Here is a 27,994-nt window from a genome sequence, read left to right on the forward strand (position 1 = left end):
TAGAAAATTCAATTACTTAGACACGCTGATTACAGGTAGGCTAAATTATGAAGAAACAAATATATGGAAAAATACACATTTCTCCAAATAACTTAAAATCAACGTATATAAAGATACTACTCCCCACAGTTCTTTGGGCTGCAGAGACTTGGTATATCAAACAGAAGAACAAAGGCTGATAGGTTTTAAAAGCAAGTGTCTGAAAAAATAAATAAAACATGTACTGAAATGAAAACCAGTCAGTAGTATATCAGAAAGGAATTATACTAGCATATTTTAATAATAAGCAAGAATCAGAGAAAAACAGTTGCAGTGATATGGATGTGTGTACAGAATGCCTACTAAGAGATTCTCTTAAATTTGCTAAAAGGTAAGAGTAGATGGAACAATACAGCCAAGAAGACCTAGAAGGAAATAGAAAACATCAAGGGTATAAGTGGTCTGAACTCTTACAGAAATTTCCATAAAAATTTGCTGCTGATAGAGTGAACTGGAAAGCTACTGTTCATGGTAGCCTCAACCCGCCTTAGGTGGATTAAGATGATGAGCATGAAATTAATTTAACAAAAGGATGTTGGTATAGATATTATACTGAAAATTAATAAAATTGATGGTATCTAGATAAGCATAATTTAATTTTCATGCCTTATTCAGTACATTTATTGGTATGTATATTTTCCAAGGTTAGTTAATATAAGTGCCAGGTATTTTTGTGTTTATACTAAGTACTAGTATGCCAGATTTATCACACTCCATACTTAGCATGAACTTTTTTTCCTCTCTAAGTTTCTAGTGATATATTAATTCATTTTTTTGGTTAGTGCACATCAGGAATTTCAAAATCATAGGCTCAGATTCTTTCATCTTTATTTGCTAAATGCTAACTTCTTGATAGAACAATTTCTGGTGAAGAAATCTGGATATAGCTTGATGACCATTTCAAGGCAATGAATTCTCTTGATGGTTGATTTCAGTTGGAAATCCTTGGTATACATTTCATACAATGATATGGCATAAGAAAACAGTGAATGTGTTCTAAGGTTTTTCAGCATACTTAGAATGGAGACATGAGTGATCTATATAATTTAGATCAGTGTGACTTACCAATGGACAACCTTTACTGATAAAAGCCTTTAATTTCCTGCATCCTCTGGCTAGGGCTTCAACTCCATACTTAGAAACTTGGTCGCACCATGAAATGTTGATGTGATCTAAATTTGTACATCCCTCACTATGAGAAATCAAAAACAAAATGTACACTCAGTGTATGCGTGTATATAAATATTTTTATTTTATAATCAGTCCTTTGAAAAGACTATTTAGTCTTGCATATGAATTATTATTTATTTATTTTTTTTTTTTTTACAAAAAAACTGTTCATATATAAAACATGCAACTCATAACATACTAGCAGATAATAATTATGTCATGGAAAGACAATCAATATTAGGATTCATGAGTTACATAATTTGGGGACGATTATGTCATGAAGTGAAAAACTGAGTCCGCGCGGTTAGCCTAGTGGCTATGCACTTCGCAACCATATGCCTGGGGAAGGAATGTCTTAGGTTCGATTCCCGTCGGTGACGTGAGGAGCTGAAGGATTTTCCTCAGCCATAGCCAAGTTAGCCAGTCTTGGGCGTGGACAGCAGGGTTTTTTACCCAGTTTATTCTGGGGTTTTTCATCCCGCAAAGCAGGCAAACTGCCCTTGAGAACCCAACACTACAGGCCATAAGGCTGACCACCTTATCCTGTAAACGGAGTGAGGTCCGATGATCAATGGACCCTCGACACCGCAAGGTAAAAGAGGGTATAAGGAAGATGATGATGATGTGAAAAACTGAATGAAAAAATACACCATTCACGTGTGTGTGTGTGTGTTATTAAAATTAAAGAATGACCAAAAAGGTGGAGAGGTGGAGATTGCAAAGGAACAATTTGGCTTCCTGCCTGGTAGATCAACAACAGATGCTATTTTTGGGTTACGACAGATGATGGAAAAGTTTCGAGAGAAACACCGAGAGCTACATCTGGCATTTATTGATCTGGAGAAAGCATACGATAGTGTGCCTAGGCAAGCAGTCTGGAGGTGTCTGAGGGAGAAAAAGGTTCCAGAGAAATATGTCAGGTTGGTGCGGGAGATGTAGAGAAATGTGAAGACAAGTGTTTGAACATGTCTGGGACAGACAGAAAGTTTTCAAGTAACAGTTGGCTTGCATCAAGGGTCAGCATTAAGTCTGTTTCTGTTTAATATTGTGATGAAGGTGGTGACGGAGGAAGTGAGAGAAGATGCGCCTTGGACGATTGTATGCAGATGACATCTTGCTGTGTGCAGATTCAAGAGAAGAAGCAGGAACTAAACTGGAAAGATGGAGAAAAGTACTGGAAGAGAGAGGTATAAGACTGAGCAGAAGTAAGACAGAGTATATGTGTTGCACAGTGGGTGGCGGCCAGGAGACAGATCTGGAGCTGGAAGGAAATGTCATCAGGAAGGTGAGGGACTTTAGATACTTAGGTTCAACAGTGGAAGAAGATGGAGGAGCTGAGAAGGAAGTGGGATGCAGGATACAAGCGGGTTGGAGGAACTTGAGGGAGATGGCTGGAGTGTTATGCGATGAGGGTGCTGATCAATCTGAAAGGCAAAATTTATAGGACAGTAGTGAGGCCAGCTATGACGTATGCTATAGAAACTGTGGCCCTGAGGAAAAATAACATCAGCAGGATGGAAGTAGCAGAGATGAGAATGCTTAGGTGGATGTGCGGTGTGACTAGAAAGAACTGTCTGAGAAATGACTATGTCAGGGGAACAGTGAAAGTTACGAACTTAGGAGCGAAGATACAGGAGGCAAGGTTAAGATGGTTTGGTCATGTGATGAGGAGGGAGGATGAATATGTGGGAAGAAGGATCATGCAGATGGATGTGCAAGGAAATAGAAAGTGTGGGCGGCCAAAGAAGAGATGGAGGGAGCTGGTAGAAGAGGATGAAGAACTTGGATGTGGTGACAGCCCAAGATAGGATGTGGAGGAGACTCATCATCAACAATGGTCCTACTTAAGTGGGAGAAGCTGCAGAAGAAGAAAGAATGACCAAAAAGTGAGAATAGGCTTCTTTAATAATATGGAACATAAAATTTAAAAAATATTTTGTTGAAAATGTGTAAGTTAATTTTGATGTGCTGAATTTGAGTATTCAAAATTCAAATTGAAATCATTTTCAATTGACATACTGTGTTGCACAGTGGAATTCATATGAACTTATATATCATATATGTATGCAAATTTAGTTGTAGCATGAAGTCTCAGAGATGGTATCAGCAGTCTCTCTTCTCTCAGAACCAACAAAAATTAGAAATTATATTGGAGTTCGCGTACTTGAGTAACAATTTTCAATACAAAATGCATTCTGACGAAATGGTTTACAATATTCAACACTGAGAGTACCCGGAGAGAAAGTGGATCCATAATGGCATGTTCCACCTCAGTGATTTAGATGAAAATAAGTTATATTGTTAAGAAGGCCAACATATAGAAAAATGTACTTTATTAGAGACTCCAATATATTTCATTCAATGTGACAGACATCAGAGAGAGAAGATCAGTTTTTATTTTTATGTGGCTCCCACCCATGAAAGGTTTTTATTGTAAAGCTATAGTACATTCGCATAATGGGTGGGCTAAGAAAAACTATTTTAGTTAAATTTATATTTTTTGAGGGATTTTTATTTTATTATTATTATTTTTTTTTTATAAACCCTGATCTAGAGACCAAACACGGAGCTTTTTCAAGCCACTTCAGGCATCCAATTAGTAGGGTGGTGGTTTTTACACACTGGGCAATGAGATCCATCTCCCACCTAAAGACAATCACAAACATCCAAGCCAATAGTAGGATTTGAACCTGCAGTCTGTTGGCTGGAGAGTAAATACACTAACCACTTAGCCAATCAGACATCAGCTATTACATTCAAAACATGAATCATCAGATATGAGTTACATAGCATGTCTTTGCTTGCTAGTTAGTTTCTCAGTTACAGTTGAGTCAACTGGAAAATGCACTATTAGAGTTCCTGCACTCATCTGTGATCAAGATATGAGATACAATTATATATTTGATTTAATCCTTTATCCAAGTATAAGCAAACAAAGTTTGCACCTGAAGGACTGGAGCAACTCGTGGTATAAGTTCTTTAATAATCCTTTAAAAAAACCACCTTTGCCACAGTCCTGAAAATACTTCAGGCACAAACTTTGTTTGCTTACACTTGGATAAAGGATTAAACCAAATATATAATTGGTAGCATAACCAAGTGAAAAAACTTCCATCATCTTATCTCTAATCCAGAGAATTTTAATAATAAGGTGCGACACCTTCTGGCAACTGGCATATGTAAATATGACTTCTCCATTACTTTCACCTTAGTATCACTACCTCTGGGTCTCACTGATGATACCTCAATAAAGATCGAAACTGATCTGGGTAGTGACCCGTCCCTTAATGCATAGCATTATACATGTCCGCAAGGAGATGTGCTTTGCATTATGGGAAACTAAGCCAAGTGAGGAGAACTTATACCACCTTTGCCACGAGTTGCCCCAGTCCTGAAAATACTTCAGGCACAAACTTTGTTTGCTTACACTTGGATAAAGGATTAAATCAAATATATAATTGGTAGCATAGCCAAGTGAAAAAACTACCATCAAGATATGAGATAATTAAGGACATGTTACATGACTCATATCTGATCGTTCATGTTTTGAAGGTAGTTAACTCACCTCTTCCTGATGATGTCCATGTACTACTGGAGTCTTAATTCTATATTTTTTGATACATGTAAACCATTATAAGTCTTTAACAATATGCCTAGTACACATATTCCTTTAAAATGAATTATACATGACAAGAAATCATGTTGTTGTTATAATCTTTTATCCATCATAAATTGTATTTACTTGTGTATATTAATTGCAGCACATCAAATTGCTTCAGTATCTCATAATGCACAACATACTCAGACTGGTAACCCTTACTGAGGTCTCATCAGTGGGAGCTAGATCCACAAAGATAATGAGAGCAAAATCAATACAGAAGTCATTCTTTATAACAAATAGCGAAATGGAAAACACTTACTCCAACTATTACGGATAATGAACAACACCTAACACTTCTGTAAGAATTGCTCCAACTATTTTTTTTTACTTGTACATGGAAATTATGACTTTTGCATTGAATTAGCTGTTAGTGTCTATGGACCTAAATTACACTGATGAGACCATGATAAAGGGTAAAATCAGTATGGACAATAACCCTTCCCTATGATTCATGGCAATACACACACACACACATTCAAAAGGGGATGTGTTGTGCATTACAGGATACTGAGGCAATCTGATGTGAAATCAACAGCTTCATTATAGTAGCCTAGATTGGTGGTCAAAAACTTCTTTGCTCATACTTAGGTAAAGGATTATAACAAGAATATAATTTATTGTCTTTTATAATCTGTTTTGTCACTTTCAGAAGACCATAAAAAATAGACAGTAACAGCTTTGAGAGGTTTTTATGATCTTAATATAATAGATCTTGAAGTCTTTCATGCTACTTTTTCAACAGATGCAATTCATGAAAAGTATGAATATGTGGGTCTTCTTTGATTTTTGCTTCGCTTATTCTTAGGAGCTCACCTTTTAAATACTAGAAATATTATTTAAATATTAGAAACCATCCCCATTCTATAAGACTTTAAGATCACTTTGAGGTGATGACAAGTGTTCTACTGTATTAATCATAGTTAATGTATTTCAGAAGCAAAGCCATATTCTCACAGAATTCCCTTACAAGGATAGCAATATGTCATGAATAAAGATTTATTTCTAGTATGTAAAATAATGACCTTCAAATTAAGTTTTGACACACCTATAAACAATGCCATCATCAGGATCATGTCTTTTCATCAGCAGTTCCCTTAATATTATTGCAAAATGCAAGGTCACTAGTCACAGAAAAAGAATTCCAGATTTAACTGATTCTTTCAAAAAGGAGATGATTACTGTGTTGTCTTTACTAAAGAGGTTTCTAACCTTGCAGTCTAGATTTCAATTTACATTTCAAGATGGATCTTTTAGATCATCCAATTGCACTTGGATTGAGGTGTGTGCATAACTGGATTTGCTTCACAACATGATGCTTTCAGGTCCATCAGTCGAGGATGGTTTGGAAACTGGCAATGTACCTATCAAAAAGTATTCATCTCATGACAACTTTCAGTATTTTATTATCACACTTCAAACTTTGCAGAAAAGCTGGAGATGTCTGTTAAATAGAAGCAGCTGAAAGAACCTGTATGGTACCTAGATTTTCTCCACACCATTAGGGCAGAAAATGGCATTGATTAATTTGGACTCTTTAACCATCCTCTTAAATACTATGAAGATCAACTGCAACACAGTTTGAGGAGACCAGCTCTAATCCTGCAAGGAATGACATGGGTTTACTAAAGAGAATTTATGTTTTAGCGATTTGTTCATATTTTATAATATTATGGCTAAGCTGGATAAAGGGAATAAATACACTAATGATACTGTTGGATTTTGCTAGGGCATTTGATAGGATACCACATGAAAAGCTGTTGCATAAATATGGGTTTGAAATATAAACTCTTGATTTGGATAACAGGAATTTGAAGTTCAAAGGTTACATATCAATAACTTCAAATACAACTCAGAAGTTAACTGTGATGTTGAAACAATCATTAACACGTAAGGATAAGGAAGTCATTTTGCCTCTTTTTATGAGGCCTTGATATGACTGCACCTTAAGACTACTGTGCTCGGATTTGGTCTCATAGATTCAGAGGATAAAGAAGCTGTGGAAGGGCTGCAAAGATGATATCAGGATTATGGTATGTAGATTACGAGGACAGATTGAGCGTATGTGGGTTGCAAACATTGTTAGACAGGAGAAAGAGGAGTGATGTGATAGAAGTCTATAAATTTCTAAAAGTATGTTACAGGACACTGGTTGAAATTTTTCATTATGTGAGAAAGTGGGGAGAGGGCAAGTATTTCACTTATTCAAAAGAATAAGTTGAATAAGTGAAATACTTGTAGAACAGTTTGCCTCTGGAAATGGTGAGTGTATCTAATGTGAATGACTTTAAGAGAAGATATGACAGCTGGTTTGGATGATATACAGCCACCCTCAATGAGTTCTCAATTCCCCAGAGGCCTAAGACAATATTTTCTAATTTGAGTTTAGCAATGTCTACCACATAGGAGCATACATAATTACAAAACAATACTTGGCTACCCCAAGAGAAATTGCCTATCAGCAAGAGAATACAACATGCAAGTATTTCACTTATTCAACTTATTCTTAATTTAACTACTAAACAGAAAAAAATAACATGAAGGATGGGAAGAGGAATACTTCCTTAGAAATAATACTGAAGGGAATGACCCCAACAACTTCTATACTTACTTTTCACAATCTGATTACTAGCTGTTTTCCTATCTAATTCTGAAAGGACCAATGCAGAAAGTTTCAAAGGGTAAGTTGAGCCTTCTGGTCCCACACCACTTTAGCCATTCCATGCTCCTAATTCTCAATCATTCCAATGGTATATTGTAACATCATCCAATGATAAGGCAAACTACCCACACATCATTCCACTCCTCCAACTCCTGCATAGATATTACTGTAAATTACCTCCATTACAAGAGCTTATGTCATATCTTTTCTAGTCTTTCATCAGGAATAAATCAAAAAAATCCTGAAGAGCATACACATTAGCAAACCTAAATGATGCTCCAATTATTCTTAAAACTTCAGAATTAACACCCATTTTATATTGTCCTTTTAATCTTTCCTACTTGTCTGGCTCCTATCTTTGGCATGAAAACATGCCTGTATTCAGCCCATTCCAAACAAATAAGATAAAAATTAGCCATCAGACTATTGTCCAACTGATGTCACTTTGATGCTCTCAAAAATCCTGGAGAAAACCAACAGCTAACTTCATCACCTAGGGGCATCATCATCATCCTTTCAGGGATTTAGACCAAGTGGCCTGTTTTGGTCTCATTTCATCTTTTCTTTGGTCATCCATGGTGTTATCGATGTTAGCAGAGTATCCTTTTAACTGCATATTTTTTCAATATGACTGAGCCATTGCTTTCAGTATTTGTATATTTTGTCCAATACTGAATCTATTCTTAGTTCTTTACATATTTCTGTTTTTGCCCCAGACAATATAGCCTGCTGTTCATTGTGAAAATTTGATCTCTCTGGTTTCTACTCTTTTTTTCTTCTGCAGCTTTTATGGCACATTATTCACTTCCATATAGTAGAGAGGGTCTTGCCAAAACTTTATGAACTCTTATTCTTTTACGCTTTTGAACTTTGTTAGATTTGAAAACACTACTGATCATCCTTGTTATCTTTAGGAAGTTTGAAATTTTGATGTCAATGTCAGCTTCTTTTGTATACGATATATAGTACATCTGAGATATTTAAAGCAGTTAATTTGTTCTAAAACTTCTGACCAGAGATTATCCTTTAAAAAGCCACGAGTTTTTGGTTTTGTCTGCTGATATTTGCATTTCAAATTTTTTTTTAGCAATTAGGTTTAAAGAATATACTGATCTCTGGAGTTCTTCTTCACTTCTTGTTGTGCCCAATGTAGAAATACATTGGGCACAACAACAAGTATCTTTTTTATGCCCAATGTATTTCTACAACCAACAGATAACACTAATAATAGGACTCTAGCATTGATATATAATTTTTTTTTTTTTTTTTCTCCCCGCCAGAAGTCGGGCCAACAATTGTTGTAGCAGTTGGTCAGTGTCTTTAACAAACCAGTTTGATTGTAGTGCAGCTTCTTTTCTGTGTATAGTTGTATGCTCCAGAAGATGACCTTGATATAAAGGTCGAAACGTCGAATGTAGATTTTAGTTATATTAAACTAAAGTTTTTATTCAAACATGGTAGTTGTCTCCATAATTTTCAAAAATGCATTCAGATCACCGTGTAAGCCTAAAAGAAAGGATATCATAGTTGTGTTTATTCTTATTATTTTTTAAGCTTTTGTTAATGCTGTGGCTAATTTTTACCCTGTATAACTGCCAGTGTTGAAGAAAATATGTTAACTACTTATGTAATAATGAGTTTATCAGTCTGTGAAGAAAAAATTCATGCATTTTATAAGTGATACAAGACTATTTATTTTCATTATTATTTATTAATACAATTTTGATTATGTTTTTGCTTCTAACACTTATACGACTTGAATTCCTTTATGGAAAATAAGCAACTTCTCTGCCATTATAAGCAATTGTTGAAAACATTCAATATCATAAAAATTCTCTTCCACTATCTCTAAATGCAACTAGCAGTAGCGCATTTCCAAATTGTGATTAGCTCTGAAACATTGTTGGATGGACAGCGCCAGTGATGTCATATGACATGGCAGAACTCAATTGGAAAAAGTCAAATAGTCAATATAATGAAATATTTTGGCCAAATACCTATTTCTCAACTTTTCTGGTTTTAATAATCCCTATTTAAAATTTAAATTCTGCATATTCCACCATTATGTAAGAAATGAGCTAATTACTATTATCCACTGCATATCTAGTTTAGGTTGCTGTGTTGCAATTAACTGGTTAACTCAGTGCATGATGCCATGGTACATGTAGTGTGCTCTCTAAAGATAAAATGATATGTGTGTGTGTGTGTGTGTGTGTGTGTGTGTGTGTCCTATCCTCTCATTGATCATATTCCATCACGACAAAATAAGTACTGATAATGACCAGCATTCCCCAAAATATGCAATAAGTGAGATAAACATGCAAACAAACTATTTATGACATAAAACATGATCAGCATTATGTAAATAAAAACTGATGCTTAAAACCCAAACTCTTCTGATTTTTTTTTTACTTAATGAAAAATATTTTTCAAGCCTTGTCAATTACCATTACCAGATGGATGAACAGTGAATATCAACACACACACACACAATGAACACAACTCTAACATGTCAAGGAAACACTTCCTACACTAATACCACCACTGGCCTGAAGCTAACACAAAACATGATGAGTCCATTCATGCTACTGTCTAGCATGAATGAATGAACCTGTCATTAGCATGGAGTAGTGCTGACTTTTTTTTTTTTCCTACAGTTCAATTCAGTTTATGTCAATGTGTCCATGAACCTGAAGCTGCTTTCAGATGACAATGATAGTAAATCAGAGAAGCCAGCTACGGATACATTCCAATAAGGCAAAAGCATTGTGCTGTTTTGCTAGAGATGTGGAAGACAGTGGACAAAAAAAGAAAAGATGCAGGCGAATAAATAGAAAGAAATAGAAGGAACTGACTTCAACCTACTACATTATATATATATATATATATATATATATATATATATATTAGATCATTTGGGTATTTTCATTGTTGTTTGTATTGTCTGATATTAAGTCTTGCAATAATTAACCATAAAGTACAATTTAAGACAATGATTAATAATAATTAAGAGCACAATAATTCATTTTTTGAAAGATTACTATATTTTTAAAAATACAAAATTGCAATTTTAATACAAAAAAAACATCAACAGCGTGTACATAAACACAAACACATACCTGTTATACCATTAATAAATGCCTGGAACCATGACAGCCAGCAATAAAACAAAGGAGAAAAAGATTCAAAGTATATCACTCACTTACCAATTTTCTAGTGGCATTGCATAATTCATAAATCTTTATCAGAAAGTGGAATATCTGAGGATTATTGTTATTATGAATGATTTTGTGGAAGATTTAGTCTAACATTGCATATACTGTTTAATCCTTTATCAAAGTGTAAGCAAAAAATGTTTGCACACGAAGTATCTTTATGAGTCTACTTGTACATAGAGGCTGATGACTTCACATCAATTGCCTTTGTGACCCATAATGCAAAGTATGCTTCTTTTTAGAAGCACATGATGCCATGCATGACAAGGATCACTATCCAGATAAAGTGTGACCATTATTGAGGTCTCATAAGTGGGAGCAGATCCAGAAGAGATACAAGGTTGAATTAATGCAGAAGTTATATATATATTTCCCCATATGCAAGCAGTAAAAAGATGCCTCATTCCTTATTAAAATATTTTGGATCAGATAGTTGCAGAAAGTATTTCTGGGTCTGGGTAGTGACCCTTCACTTAATGCATAGTATCATGCACTTCTGAAAGGAAGTGTGCTTTGCATTATGAGATACTAAGGCAATTGATGTGAAGTTATCAGCCACTGTGTACAAGTAGCTGAGTCATGAAGATACTTCATACACAAACTTTGTTTGCTTATACTTGAACAAAGATTTAAACAAGGATATAAGTTACATGCAATTTTAATTTAATTGCATATAACAATCACATTTTCCCTAAAACAAATTTAACTCCTCTTTTCACTACGACAGTGAATTTCACTACTAACTAACAGTTACGATATGAAACAAACATGATATGAGTGATCTAAAGTAGTACTGTCATTTAAACAAAATGCGAGATGAAAATGAACACAGAGAAAATAGCAGAATATAAATGGATTAAAAGCAGCTGAAAGTATCTTAGAAGATAGAAAAAAAAAAGTATGAGCCAATCAAATTAAAAATATAAAATTCTATCATTTCAAATGTATCTCTCTCTCTCTCTCACACACACACACACAGTGGATGACTACATATTAGGTGCACCTGCCTTCATAATCATCTACTCCAGGCTATAAAATCAGACAGATGAATGCAGATACTGAGGAATACAGAGCACACATAGTATGTGAATCAATGCAATAATAGTTTTACATTCTCTGCAACAGAATACACCTAGTGAGAGAAAATTCCATTGAGTTTGACAAATAAAGATTAACATACATAAAGAGTAAAAAAAAGAGTAACATTGATTTAAAATATGCCTTTTTGATTTTCCCCTCCATCCAAATCATTTATTATTACAAAGATACTTTGGTGTTACCTAAAGTGTTTTATCTAATATCCTGAATGGCCAAACATGCAGCATTTTCCAATCTACAAAATGAATCTTGTAAATGTGTTCAGGTGTAAACCTCTAGCTATTTAGTAGAAAGGATGGACTAAGGGTTAGATAATTTTATTTATTATCTAAATATTATTAAACCCTTAGTCCATCATTGTTACTAAAAGGCTAGAGGTTTACATCTGAACACATTCACAAGATTCATTATGTCTTAACTGTTTCATTAATTTAGATGTGGCACAGATAAGTGCCACATATCTAATTTTTTTAAAATATCAGTCCCACATACAAGAGGTTCCAAGACCTATGAGATGACAGTGGTGTATGTAGGCAAGTAGTTAAGAGAAGAAAGGAATTTGTTGATGTGGTTCTTGAAGACTTGAGGTTTGTAATCATTGGGGAAAACAACATGAGAAAGACTGTTCCAAAGAACAGAGGTGGATGGAAAGGAGGAAGAGGATGAAAAATTGGTTTCATGAGCTTAGAGCTGAACTGAATATGGATGTAAACAATCAGCTGCTTATGTGATTAGCAGAAAGTAAATGAATGGTAATGGATAGTTCAGTGGAGCAGTGCCAGTGGAAGTACTTATAGAAAAGTCATAATGTATCAATAAAGCAGGAAAGCAACCAAGTCCTCTCAAGAGGGGGTTTCTAGTGCCCACTTCAAATATGGGAATAATATTCTAAGGTCGGGCAAATTTGAGCTTTAGAAAGTGTCAGGAAATAAGCAGAAGAGAAGTATCATTTAGAACAAAAAAGAATGCTAAGTTTTTTGGAGGAGGCAAAGAGGCTATGGACCTTATGTGCTTGTACCAGGATAGGATAGATGTAAAAGTCAACTCAAGAAGAGAAACTGATCCTGATTGGTGAGCAGAATGTCAAAAGGAAAGTGAAGAATGGGCTTTCTTATGGGAAATGAAACAGGACTGTGTTTTTAGAGGCAATAAAATTCACCAGGATATCCTCATTCCACTTGAGAATGGCAAGGAAATCAGTGTTTAAAGAAGTTGTTGAAATGTGAATTATCCAAGCACTACAAGGCTTTGAAAATCTAAAAGAGAAGTGGAGAGTGCTATCATCAGCAAAGCTGTGAATAGGACTGGATGTCAAAGAGAGGAGATCACTGATGTATAGGAGGAAGAGTGTGGGTGAAAGCATAAAAGCCCCGAGGTACACCATGCTGATTGAAAAATCTGATGAAAGGAAACCATCCAGTGTGTTCTGCAATGAACAATCAGTGAGGAAGCTGGAAATCCATTCACAAAGCAAAGGAGGAATACCATAAGAGCAATCACTTGAGTTCCTCCAAACTTTTCTTTTCCATGGCTTGTGTCCAAAGGTGGCAAGGTAGGCTAGGAGATCTGAGGTGGAATGAGAATGATAGAATCAATGTTGGTGATCACTAAGCAATTGTTGATTCTCCAGGTAGTGAAGCAGTTGGCTGTTTATAACCTTTTACTTTATTTTTAAGAGTTCTGAGAGCAATAGGCTGGTTGACTTATCTCCTTTTTTAAGAAATGGTTGGATAAAAACTTGCTTCCATGTAGTAGGATAGATGCCAGATGAGTATGACAGCTTGAAGAGACAGTACAATATGGGTGTAAGTTCTGGAGCATAAGCTGTTAATACAACTGGAGGATTGCCATCAGGGCCAGGTGACTTATTGGTGTCAAAGCTACTGAGTATTTTTCTGAAGTTCTTCTAGTGAACTTTCAGAGTCTGTGAATAGTTCTGGGGGCATACTGTGAATGTCAAAAGATTTTTAACATAAGCACCAAAAATATGTATTTACATGCAATAATAATAATAACAACAACATGCATCCTTACCCCAGCAGCTTTAATGAGTGATCAGTAATCTGAGCACAGGATCCAAGATCAAGATGAATTAATTTGGAACAGTATTTACTAAGGCTTTGACAAGTGCTAAAATCAAAATCCATAAAAACTTCATATTATGTTTCAGTATTGGCAATTATTTAATTTCATTCATTAATATTTTTATATATTTCATAATGAAACAATAGTGATCTTAGAGTAAGGACCTCAAATGACCTTTCGAAAGTTTTTGTGTGCATAATCATTTCACTTTGATAATGCTATAATTCCTGTAATGTCTTTCTCTCTCTCTCTCACATACACACATAGTATAAAGAAAAAATTTTGATACAAAAATTACAGATAAAGTGTGTAACCAGATTAGTATTTCAGCTCCATCTTAGACAGAAGTCACAAGTTAGAGCTATCAAAGTAATTAATATAAAAACTCAGCAGGGTAGATTTACATACTTAGAACTACTGAGTAACATAAAAAATCATGTTTTATTTATATAAACTTGTACTTTATTCATTATTTAATGGATTTCCCTGTGTGGAAATTTTTGTACACAAACAATCTAGTTGAACATGAAGAAATTCAGAATTTTTGCATGTTCAACTAGATTCTGCAGATTAAATTCCAATATATAATTACTACGTAAGTTTTTATAACAGTTTTAATTCACAACACAAGACAATAAGAAAATTAGTATATTTACTTTTTTTGCTGATACTTCAATAGCTTTACACCCAGCATTTTCAGAGCACAAACAGTTTGCCACAGTATGAAAACAACAACAATTAAGTAACAGTGAGAACAGTTTAAAATTGTAACAGACAGCATAGAGAAATAAAGGTCCTAATTGGTACCATTGATTGCTGGATAAAGTGAAAGGTTAATAAGTATTAATTTTATCTTAAATGACTGTCCCCCAGATTTTTGGTAAATTGATACAGCCATACTAGTTGAAGTTTGGGAAAAGTTCAAAAGCTGCTGCTGATATGAAAAAAGTCTCTCTGAGTTGAAATAACTTCTGTGTAGCACTTTTGTTTCTCCATCTGATCTTGTAAGAAGGGGTTTCCCCAAGACATGGTCCACTAGTCCCAACTTATCATAATAATGGTACTGAATCTATTTCTTATATTCTCTGAGGCAGTTGTCAACAGATCTTCCTGTCTGTCTATCCTAAGACAAGTCACAGGGTGCTTCATATACTGCTCATGTAATAAAGGAATCTATCCTTAGGTGAACAGATGAGTGGTGTCAGTTTGATCATCATCATTATTATTTTCAGACCTATATGGATTCAGACTCGTCATGAAAGGTCCTTCTGCCACACACAGCTCATCATGCCATGCCTTAAATACAGAGCGAATTTTGTAAGTCTATATGCCAAACATAAAACTAGTGACAAATAGGATGTAAAGTATATTTGATTATACTCACAATAAAGTTTATAGATGTTCAATGTGCCCCGCACCACATGGATAACATCAAGACGGTAGCTGAATTCATCCCATACCCAAAGAAGGATGTCTTGCATCACTGAGTTCACTGCAGTTGTGATATGCCTTTTTAGGCCAACCAAAGTTGTTGGTAGAGGTCGTACATAAACTGATTCTTTTACGACTCCCCCCCCCCCACACACACACAAGAAAAAGTCACAGGGTGTGAGATCAGATCTTGGGGGCCAGAAACGAAGTGCCAGGTCTTCATTCCAGATGTGACCAATCCATCGTTGAGGTAGAGATTCATTGAGAAAATCTCGAACACCCTGGTGCCAGCGGGGTGGAGCTCCGTCCTATTAGAAAATGAAGTCTTCTGAATCTTCATTCAATTGAGGAAGAAGCCAGTTTTCAAGCGTGTCCAGATACATTACCCCAGTAACAGTCTCTTCAGCAAAAAAGAAAAGTCTATAAACCTTTGTTCTCAATAAGGCACAAAACACATCAACTTTCAGAGAGTTCCTCTCATGTTGCAATGTTTCAAAGGGATTTTGTAGTCCCCATATGCAAACATTGTGTCAGTTTACTTTCCCTCTTAGGTGGAACATCGCCTCGTCACTGAAAATTAAATGCAGCAGAAAAGTGTCATCTTCCATGTTTTGGAGAATACAATCACAAAATTCGACACGCTTTAGCTTGTCATTTGCGCAAAGAGCATGAACCAGTTGTAGGCAGTATGGTTTGAACAGTAAATGGCTCTTCAACACACGCCAGTTGGTTGCAGTATTGCAAGTTCTCTGCTCGCTCTACGGGTTGACTTGCTTGGGCTATGCTCAAAAGTCTGTTGAATTCATCTCACGTTCTCCTGCAATACATGCGGCTGTTTGAGCTTTTTCCCTTACACAGACAACCTGTTTGCTCAAATTGATAATTCCAACAACAAATGTTCTTCCTTGTTGGAGGTTTAATGTTGAAATGATGACAAAACGCAAAACGTTTCATGAGTTTCACAAAGACAAAAAATTTTGTGCTGCATAGTTGCCATTTTGCTCACAACTGACACTGCTGCATGGCTGTGCACTAGGCAAGCACTCTAGCAGTAGTATTTCAAACTTTAGGACCTCCTCTTTCAAATCTTATGTAGATCATTCACATACGATATATAGTTCAGGAAATATAGCCGTACAAAAATGAGTCCATCTTTTTGAATCACAATGTACATTCACACATTACTTGAAATCATTAACCACTCTCCATGCAAAAAATCTGTTTCTCACTCAATTGCTCACACCCTCCTTATACAGCTTCCAGGGATGACCTCTTCTTCTCCTACCATTCCATAAAAACCTCTTCAATGTTAATCTCATAAAAAAATCCTTACCAACTTACACGTCCACTAGACTTTACAAATTGCATTTTCTCAACCTTTCTTTGTATTCGGTTCAAGAGACCAGAAGTCACCTTAATCAACTGCTCCTGGACCCTTTCTCAACATCTCTTCATCTTGTTGAAAACCAGGTGACTAAATCTGTGCACAGTAATCCATATGCAGCCTAATCAAAGCTTTATATAACAGAATCTCCTTATCTCTACAAGTCAGTGTCCTCTGCATCAATGTCAGAGTTCATTGTGCTATTCTCAATTTTAGGTCCCTATCCACCATCACTACCACGTCTCTTATTTTCTCCATCTCTTCCGATATATTCAACCAACTGTATACTCAACATTCCATCTTTGTTTACTGAATTTCAAAATCTTACACTCTGCAATGTTGAATCAGCAACCCCCATGAGCATGCCAATTCATGCGGTCTATTCAAGTTCTCTTCTATGCTTTGAACATCTGCTCTACTCCTCATAGTACTTCCCAACAATCGAATATCCCCAATGTCATTAACATACTTGTTAAACAGCAATGGCCCTAAAACAGACACTTGAGACACACTACTAGTAACTTTTCCCTTCTAGGATATTGCCTCCTCATAATGCAACTTCTGATACCTATCAGACAGTCATTATCCAATGTGATATGCTAATCCATTATCCAACTCCATCAGTTCCAATTTAACTTACAACTTATATCTATTAAAAGCTTTTGCAAAATCTAAGTACCACTAAGTATGCACCTGTCACCATATTGTAATAATTAAGCAGATTACTAAAACATGATCATTTGGTAGACCCATGCTGTCCATCAAAGAGAATGTCACTATTAAATTAATTATTATTAAACTAACAGTAGTATTCTGTTAGGGTGTATGGAGAGGTAGCACATTAGTATCAATGTCAGTCGCTGATCTCAGGGTCAGGCTGTTGGGCTCTGGTCCTCACACTCAACTCTCACTTATGGCTCCAAGAAGTTGGTAGTGCACCCCAGCGGCCACACCCCAGTAAACCGTCTCGGCTGGCGGACTAAACTAAGTGAGGGTATCAGCAATATAGAATGCTGTAAATAGGGAATGTCACCCCTTATGTGCACGAAGTCTGGAATGGCCAAGATGGCAGAAGAATCAACATTGACCAATGGCATCAAGGACATGACAGCACATCGAGGGCACACTCCTGACATCTAAGGGACTTGCCAGCCGTCGTGGAAGAGATTGGAGTCTCACCATGTATTTATCCATTGTCAACCATGAAACACACCATGTCACAATATGAAGTTAGAGATGTGGTTGAGACCCCTGCAACCATCAGCTCTTATAGCTACAGGGAAGAAGAGCTTGAAACTGGGAATTGTAAGACAAGAACTACTAAGGTAGTGTATGAAAATAATATCCCAAACCCTCCAGGGAGGATATTCTCAGATATCCCTTGTCTGAAAACCAGGAGCAATCTCTTGAAAAAGTAACATGGAACGTCAGAACACTCTACGAGACAGGCAAATTAGATAACCTACTCCAGGAATTTGAAGTGATGAAGGTTGATATTGCAGGTATCATTGAAGTGAGGTGGACTGATACAGGCATAACAAGAAAAAAAAATCACACTATAATCTACTCTGGCAGTGACTTACACCTTAATGGAGTAGCGCTTGTCCTAAGTAATAGAAGTGCAAAATCTCTACAGGGATATTGGCCCATAAATGACAGAATCATAATAGCCAAAATAACTGCACAACCATTCAACCTGTATATTATCCAAGCATATGCACCAACCCAAGATCACCCAGATGAAGAGGTGGAACAATTTTATGAAGACATCCAAACTGCAATCTCCAGTGCTAAGTCAGATGATGTTATCATACTGATGGGTGACCTAAATGCAAAAGTAGGCTCAGAAAAAATCTCATTTTGCATGGGAAACCATGGGTTTGGAATCAGAAATGAAAGAGGTGAAAGATTAATTCAATTCTATGAAACCAATGACCTAATAATTGCCACACACTGTTTAAACATCCTCCCAGAAGACTATATACCTGGACAAGCCCTGGGGACATCTATAGAAACCAAATTGACTATATAATAATAAGCAAAAGATTCTGAAATGCAATAACACAAACAAAAACATATCCTGGAGCAGACATAGGATTGGACCACAACCCAGTGATTGCAAAAATCAAAATAAAACTTAAGATACCAAGCCAACCATTCATAAGAGAAACTTATAATTCAGACTCACTTAACAACCAAGAAGTTAAAGACTGCTTTATAAAAGAATTCACAAAATCCCTTAACAAGTCTGACACCACAACTCGCACGGAAACTAGAACGCCAATTGATGAAATTAACATGAACTGGCAAACATTCAAGAATAGCATCAATGAAGCAGCCAAAAATACACTCCTACAATTAAAAAGGAAAAGGAATAAACCTTGGATGAATGAAAAAATACTGACATTGATAGAACAAAGAAAAAAGTTAAAGAACAAACCTGAATATAAAAGCATGAATAAAGAAATAAAAAAAGAATGCAGGAAAGCCAAAGAGGAATGGATTAAATATAAATGTATAGATATAGAAAATATAGAATTATGAGAATAACATGGAAAGAAAAAAAGACAAATGAAGAGGTACTAGAGATGGCAGGCGTCAACAGGAGCCTGATGAAAGAAATTAAAAAGAGAAAAGTCAGATATTTTGGACATATTCTGAAACATAACTGCCTACAAAGGACACTTCTCGAAAAAACTGTTGAGGGAAAGAGAGGAAGACAAAGACTGGAGTGGATGAAAAACATAGAAGACTGGACCTATCTCTCATATGAGGAATGCAGCAGAGAGGTGAAGAATAGGACATGGTGGAGACACATGGTAGTCCATCTCCTGGAGGGAGAAGACACCTGACAGGACAGTATTCTGTTATTTATTAGGCACACTGATATATTTTCAGATTTGCCCTGAATGTATGGGATAATAATTTTGCTGTGGTCTTGTGCATTAGGGAAGGTTTTTTTTTGGGGGGGGGGGCATTTAGCATTTTTTGGCGATTATAGTCATTGGCTAAAAGAGTGTGGCAAAGGTGGGTGATTTCAGTGATAAGAGCAGTAACATTGAAATATCTCTTGCTCTGTATTAGTGTTTTTAGGATAGTGTGCCAGAGGAGTGATTGCCTAGTGGAACAATAGTGTGTGGCCATGGCAGTAGGATGAAAATGTAGAGAAGAATCGTGTAGAGTGAGATTTGAGGTTGATGTTAGGGATAGTGCAACAGAAATGTGTCCAAAGAAAGATAGTGTGTTCTTGCCCTAGTATAATAATGCAGAATGGATTATTATACTTAGAATGAATGCAGTGATAATGAATGAAATGATAGTAAGAATGTGTATGATGAACGGTTTGGAATATGTAGATGCACAGAGTACATTTGAGGAAAGAAGAAAGCAGTATGCAAGATACAGATTACATTTAAATGCAGAAGGATGCAGGCATTGGGAGAGATTGTTGTTTTCTGGGCAAGTGAGTGTGTGTGTATGTCAGGGCAGAGAAACTAGAATTGCATGGGTGGAAAGTAGCAGGGATGATCTCATATGGGGATAGACTTGAGAAATGAGAGAGGGTATATGCTATACTTCAGAGCCAGGTGAAATATATAACAGTGGCTATAAGAATACTAGCTTTTCTGCATACAAATGTTAGGAGCATTAATAATAAAAGGAATGAGTTTGTGGCATTGATCAACTCAGTCTCTCCAAAGATTATTAGTATAGTTCGCCCACCGTTTGTAGGTCCCTGCTTCGCATCTTTCCAAGAATAGTCGATTCATGCTGAAGGGGAGAAAGAAATGAAGGACGTCCGAATTGGTCGCCAACACGCAAAATCACGTGCTTTATAGGTAAAATTTTCCAACTGTTATACAAGCAACATAGTTAACTACAATAATCATAAAAGAGAAGTTAATTTTCCGACTGGTAATAATAAACAACTCATCCCACAATACGGACTGATTACCCTATTATTGGAATGGATTCTCCTTTTTCTGAGATGCGCAGAAGTGTCAAAGGATCTCTAATCGGTGGGCGAACTATATCAGTGAAATTTGGTTAACTGAAGAGAATGCGAGATAGATGCATATACAACAAGATATTTAGTGCAATGATGCTATAGACCAGGGAATATAGATGGTGATGAGTAGGAAATGTTTAGGCCAATTAGTTTGGAAAAACAAATTATCAACTATAGCAATATAAACTAGACAGAGGAAACAGCATTCACTACTAAGGAAACTGAATTTTTGGACTTCTTGAGGGATAACTATCTTATTAGACAAGCCTGTGTGGAGGAGGCAACATGGGGATCAAGAGTTTTGGATTTGGACATGGCATCAGAGCATCTGATTGTGACTGAGATGTCATTCTCAGGCCAGATGGGAGGGTTGGGAGAGATTTGAATATCTGAACATGTAAAAGATGTCGAAAAAAAGAAGAGAGCACAAATCAGGTTTAGCATTCCACACAACCACTACTTGCTATTAGGTACTCTGGAAACAAACAAAAACAAACAAAAATATCTCCACTCTGGGCCTGGCTCCCACTGACGAGACCTCAATAAAGGTCGAAACCGGTATGGGTAGTGCCCCCCACCCTTACTGCATAGCAGTATACATGTCTGCAATGAGATGTGCTGTGTATTATGGGAGATACTGAGACAAGGAGTTGAGAGCTTGATCTGCCTTTGCTGCAAGTTGCCTGGTGTTGTACTACCTCACCTCCGTCCTGAAGATATTTTCAGGTGCAAACTTTGTTTGCACACACTTGGATAAAGGATTAAACTCTAAATTTATTATAGTCTAACCAAGTGAAAAATAAACTTTCAACATCTTTCTCTAAATCCAGAGTAATTTAATAATAAGGTGGCACACCTTTCGGCAACTCCTATAGGTAAGGATGACCTCTCCTATTGCTTCTGCCTTAGTATCTTCACTCTGGGCCTGGCTCCCACTGACGAGACCTCAATAAAGGTCGAAACTGGTATGGGTAGTGGCCACCCCCCCCCCTTTACTGCATAGCAGTATACATGTCCACAAGGAGATGTGCTGTGCATTATGGAAGATACTGAAACAAGGAGTTGAGAGCTTGATCTGCCTTTGCTGCGAGTTTCCCGGTGTTGTACTACCTCACCTCAGTCCTGAAGATATTTTCAGGCGCAAACTTTGTTTGCTCACACTTGGATAAAGGACTAAACTAAATATATTATAGTCTAACCAAGTGAAAAATAAACTTTCAAAAACAAAAATGCTATATATAACTGTTTCACAACAAAATTTAGAGAAGCTGCACAAATGCTTAGGATTCCTACACAATAAAATAAAATATACAATAAAAATCAAGGCTTAATTTTACATCAAGTGTGGCCTTCTTTCATCAAAAATTTAACTGCCACAGACCTAAGATATAGCATGTATGAACCACAAATGGCAACAACTAGCAATGTTCCAACACACACACAGTAATGAATATATCATTTGTATTCTGGTTTATCAATTTGTTTAACATTTGCGAAGTTATAAAAAACATCTAATACGTGTAATTAATCAATAAGCTTTTATTGTGTAAAACTTATGTACCGTTACGTTGATGATGTAAGTCTTACAACGCACGAAACTTGTAGATTTTTTTAATTGTTTATTTTTAATAAACTCTTTATATTACAATGTGGTCTCGATACCAAAAACTACTACAGAACTGCTTAACCACAGAAACCTACAGCTACATCTGAAAGCTCATGGTGAGTGTCTATGGTCTAGAGTAACACAACTAGAAAAATTGTGCATTAAACATAAGAACTTCATCAACCGATTAACATTTCTGATTCGATGCAGAGACAATGATATTGTACCTAAGTTTGTTAGAATTAAACATCCATTCCATTTAGCTAAAACAAATAGTTAAGTCTTTTTTTTTTTTTTTTTGTAGATTCTATCTTAAGAGAATGGATTGTAGCTATTAGATCAAAGCTTGCAAAGATAGATCAAAATATGTTTACTGTACATAGTGAATTGGCTACATTGCTACTGTCTGACCTATGAGATAACACTGATAGAATTACATCCAACAAAGCTACAGCGATTGTGAATCATAAGAAATATATTTTAATTAAAAAGTTTAACTCGTTTCAATAGGAAAACGAAAAACATCTAGATCAGTCTAAAGTGGTGATCAATCTTTCTTCCAAAGTCCTGTCAAAAACGGAAAAAAATCTCATAATGAAAGGTTTTAATTTTGCCTTATCTCCGCAGAATATTCCAAAAGTAGCCATAGTGCAAATTGAGAAAGGAATCTGCAATCTTCCTAGAGATTCAGCAGATCTCATCCACATACAAACTTCAGCCTTATTATTAAAATGTAAAGTACCACGTAGAAACTTACCTAAGTCGGAATTCACAGCCCTTAAAGAATTAAGACAAGATAGAAACAGTAATAATCAAGGAAGTAGTTATGAATTCAGACGAATACACAAGAAAAATTAACAACCTATTAGAGGAGGATTCCGATACCTATTCACCCTTAGACAGGGATCCCACATGGCATGCACATAATAAAACAAATGAGTTGATCAAAAAGTAACCTAATTGGCCAGAAGAATTAAAAAGATCTTTATCATCAAACATCCATTGGTCCCAAGAATTTATTGAGCACCAAAAATTTACAAAAAAGATATTCCGTTACGGCCAATTGTAGATGGGCAAGACCTCAAACTTAGCGAAATATCTGACAAACATAACATCATACATAGGAAAAACAGAATCATTTGTAAAGAATAATGTGCATTTCATTGAAAAGATAAAAGATATAAATATAGAACCTTTGGATATCTTAGCAAGTTTTGATGTAGTCAGTCAATTTCACCAATGCACCCAGAAATGACACAGTGAATATACTTGGAAACCTTTTCCCACTGAGCACTGTAGGACTATTCAAACACTGCATGGAAAATACCTTTTTCATTTTTCAAGACAAATATTGGGAACAAAGAGGATTTGCCATGAGTTAACCCCTTTCTCCAGCTCTAGCCAACCTGTTCATGGAAAATTTCTAACAAATGCATTAAAAAAAAATCTATCAGGAAAGCCCAAAAGTTTGGCTACATTATGTCAACGATATTTTCGTCATTTGGTTGGGAATGGTAGATGAACTGATTGCTTTCATGGATTACCTAAACAACTTGCATCCCAATATCAAATTGACTATTGAACTAGAACAGCACAAAAAATTAACTTTCCTTGATATCCCTGTCGAAGTAGATTAAGAGGAAAAAAGGCTATCCTTCTCCACATGCAGAAAACCTACTGCAACGAGAAGATTTTTAAATGCTGCTTCACACCACCATCATTGCAAAAAAAAAAAAGGCATAATTGCATAATTAAAACTTTGCGAAACAGGGCATACAATATATCTAGCACACCAATTAAAGAAATGAAGAATTACATTACCTGACATAGAACCTTGCACTTAATGGGTTTGAACCCAAGACAATCAAAAATAATTTCTTAATATAGCTCCTGCAACTCCCTTACTTAAACAAGATTTCAAGAATACAATCATGCAGCCATACATAAAAATGTCACGGACAAAGTGGCTATGTTTTTCACCTTTACAAAAAAATATCAAGATTCATATATCCACCAAAACCACTAACATCACTCCATGAAAAAACCAGACATCTATGAGATTCATTGCTCTTGTGGTATTTGCTATGTAGGCCAGACAGAAAGGTCGGGAGAGATCCACATGTCTGAACATGTAAAAGACGTTGAAAAAAGAAGGGGAGCACAAATCAGGTTTAGCATTCCACACAATCACTACTGGCCATCAAGTACTCTGGCAACAAACAAACATGCTACATATTGATAATAACTGTTTTTCAGAAGAAAATTTAAAGCTGTACAAATGCATCATTACCCTTGATGATGCAAGTCTCATAACGCATGAAATTTGTCAGTTTTTTAAATTGTTGATTTTTAATAAACTCTTTATATTACCATGTTGTCTCAATACCAAAAACTACCTACAGAACTGCTTATCCACAAAAACCTACAACTAGAACAGAAGCTGATAGAGTTAACAATGAAAACATATGAACTGCAAGGACGATGTAGAGCATCACGGCATAAATACAGTAAGGTTCTAGTTAAAAAAAAAAATAATAATTTTGGAACTTGTAAAGAACTATTTCCCATAAAAGGGATAATTATGTCACTATTTAGATTCAGTCAATGTAGCAAGGTTTCACAACATTTCTTGTATAAACATTCTAAGAGCTTATCACTTTTTATGAAGAACCTTAATTTTTTTTTTTCCAAAGAACTCAATGTCTAGAGGTGACAGTGTTCTGCAAGCCCAATTGTTTTGACTCATGGAACTTAAATGTTCATCATAACTCAGGACTGCCAATCTACCTATCCATCTGCTCCATTTTAGTTATCAACATGTGGTGTGGGAATTGATGAAAAGTCCTTGCAAAATCCAAGTATACAATTGTATATGCATCTTCCTTGTTCAATATATTTATTACCTTGTTTTTACATAAGTTGGTAAAACATCACCTCCCTTCAATAAACCCATGCTGACAAGCACATAGAATACAAATTTTATCAACCCAGTTTTGTATCCTATCTAACCAACCTCTCCAATACTTTAACTACAACTCCAAATATACAGATTGGCCTATAATTTGTAGCCTTAGCTTTATCATCACCACCACCACCACCACCACCACCTTAGTGAAACGGAACAATTTTATCATCCTTCCATGACTTTGGACTTGTGCTGTTGTAAGACTTTTGTTAAACAGATAGGGCAAGACTAATAAACTCCTTGGAACATTCCTTTAAGACATGTGGTGGTAAGTCATCAGGTCAAATTGCCTTATTGACATCTAGCTTACTTAACTCCCCATATATCTCTTGCTTGGTCACCATTAAGTCTTCTCTCATTTCATTCTCTACGCTTGAGTTTCTCATGATTTCATCATGATGAGGATGAAACACCATTATAAATTGGTCACTGAATACCTCAATGTCTTCTGCAGTAGTTACCATTCTAACATTTTCATTCATTATTCATCTCACCATAATCACTCTTCCATCTACAATACTTGGCACATATATAAAAAATTCTCTAGGGTTGGCGTGATTTGCCTTCTTCCAGATTTCATGCTTAATCCTCTCATTCATCTATTTTACACCAACTTATTCAGCTTTTTGACCTTCAGAATACATGCATGCATTAATGCTGTTATGTATTTCTTCGTCAGTTCCAAAGCAACATTTTTTTCTTTTCTGCTCAACTCATTCCATGCTATAGCTCCAAACTTTCTCCAAAGCTTTTCACAATCAACCCTCTAATTCCACATATATTCTTTTCTAACAGAAGTCTTCATATGACTAGTCATAACCCAGGTGATCACCTCATGATCACTCTCACCAACTGGAGGGAAGTGCAAAAGCCCACCCACAATCACATCCTCTGATGAAATGATCAGACCTAGAACTCTCAATCCTCACATTCCCAACCTTATATATCCAAGATAGTTGTCTCTCAAAAAATTCCTTTTTGTTATTCTAAAATGCCATCTCTTCATTCCAATCTATACCACCATAATTAAAAATCACCATAACAATCATCCTTCTTTTGTTCACTAAACCAAGTTGCTTATACATTTCTTCATCAACATCCTCCACATTAACTGACCAATAGCAACATCTAACTAAATATCCCTTCCTGTTCAACCTCCATCTCACAACACTGAAGCAGTGTTACTTCAAAACCATTTCCACTATTTTGCTCTTTCATATCTCATCTCACACTACACTGCCTCAAAACCATTACCATTATTTTTCTCTTTCATATCTACCTTATATGGACATAATTCCCCTGCTATCATCAGTAGCACTCCCCAATCCTTTCTTGTCCTTCATTTTCTTGCAAAAAAACACTCTACTCTTCCATTTCTTTCCCATTAGGATATCATCTTCATTCAACCATGTTTCACTTATTCCAACAATGTTTGGGCAAATAAACTCAAATCATGAATTGAAAGCCAAACTGCTATTTTTCTGGCATCCTTAATAATAATTAAGGGGATACAAATCCCTTGTTGTTCAACTGCCAGTAAGCAAAACTCTAAGATCGAGAACTACAAATCTATAAGTTTCATATATACTGAAAAACTATCGGCGAATCCAAGTGTAAATGACCACTTGGTAGTACAACACCAAGGCAACTCAAAGTAAAGGTGGAGCAAGCTCCTTCACTATCCTTGATATTTTCTCATAATGTAAAAACACAGCCACTAGGGGATTTGATGAGACTGATGAGACCTCAAAAAAGGTTGCAACCGGTCTGGGTAGTAACCTCTTCTCATAATGTAATTACAGTATTACATCCCCTAGGGCTGTGTTTTTACATTATGAAAAAATATCAAGGATAGTGAAGGATCTTGCTCCACCTTTGCTTCGAGTTGCCTTGGTGTTGTACTACCAAGTGGTCATTTACACTTGGATTCGCCGATAGTTTTTCGGTATATATATGAAACTCATAGATTTGTAGTTCTCGATCTTAGAGTTTTGCTTACTGGCAGTTGAACAACAAGGGATTTGTATCCCCTTAATTATTAAACTCAAATCAGTGAAACAATTTCATCTTTATTTCTGATACTCCTGGCAATTGTAAATAAACATGACAGTTCACTTTTAGGTCTATAAACAGTCCTACCCAAGCCACTTGTTGGTTGATTTTACTCACTACACCATCTGCCCTTGCCCTATCACCTTCATCATTGCTTATCCCATATATCTGGGATTGGATGGGATATTACTATGAATATTAAGGGAATGTGCAAAAGAGCTGACTGAACATTCATGCTTTTTCACACCATCATAATTGTCAAAAATCTGGTACCATTAAGACTGATACATCAAGCACAAACTCTCTGCTCTATCCACTGAAATGCTGCTCTCTCAAAAAATAAATCACATCAAGTCCTTGCTAATTAATGGGTTTACTGAATCTTATGTCAACACAGGAAGGCTGTCTCAACCCCCCCCCCCCAGAAAAGCTGGTCACTTCTGAGAAAATTAGGTGGGGCAGAACCAACAACACACACACACACACACACACACACACAAAAAAAAACAGAAATAACTCCTGATCAAATGGCTAATCATTTATTGAAAACCTCCAAGACACATCTCTATCAGGAAAATTACTGTGCAATCTTCCATCAGACAAATCCTGAAGACAGACCC

The 27,994-nt window shown here is 35.9% G+C and overlaps 1 protein-coding gene across 10 annotated transcripts in view; it reads right to left on the minus strand.

Annotated features, from left to right (window-relative positions):
* Nucleotides 1-27,994, minus strand: part of LOC150110302 (F-box/LRR-repeat protein 20) — a 325,839-nt gene that overhangs the window by 99,620 nt on the left and 198,225 nt on the right. For all 10 annotated transcript variants that reach the window (XM_090392650.1, XM_090392658.1, XM_090392667.1 and 7 more), the window contains 2 exons: nucleotides 13,877-13,972; nucleotides 1,105-1,231 (listed from right to left, as the gene is read on the minus strand). In XM_090392650.1, coding sequence (XP_090248776.1) covers nucleotides 1,105-1,231; nucleotides 13,877-13,972 — 223 coding nt within the window. The remainder of the gene's footprint in view (nucleotides 1-1,104; nucleotides 1,232-13,876; nucleotides 13,973-27,994) is intronic.

Source organism: Typopeltis vanoorti, chromosome 1 (genome assembly GCF_054136105.1).
Source record: "Typopeltis vanoorti isolate ZY-2024b chromosome 1, IOZ_Tvanoo_1.0, whole genome shotgun sequence".
Classification (NCBI taxonomy): Eukaryota; Metazoa; Arthropoda; class Arachnida; order Uropygi; family Thelyphonidae; genus Typopeltis; species Typopeltis vanoorti.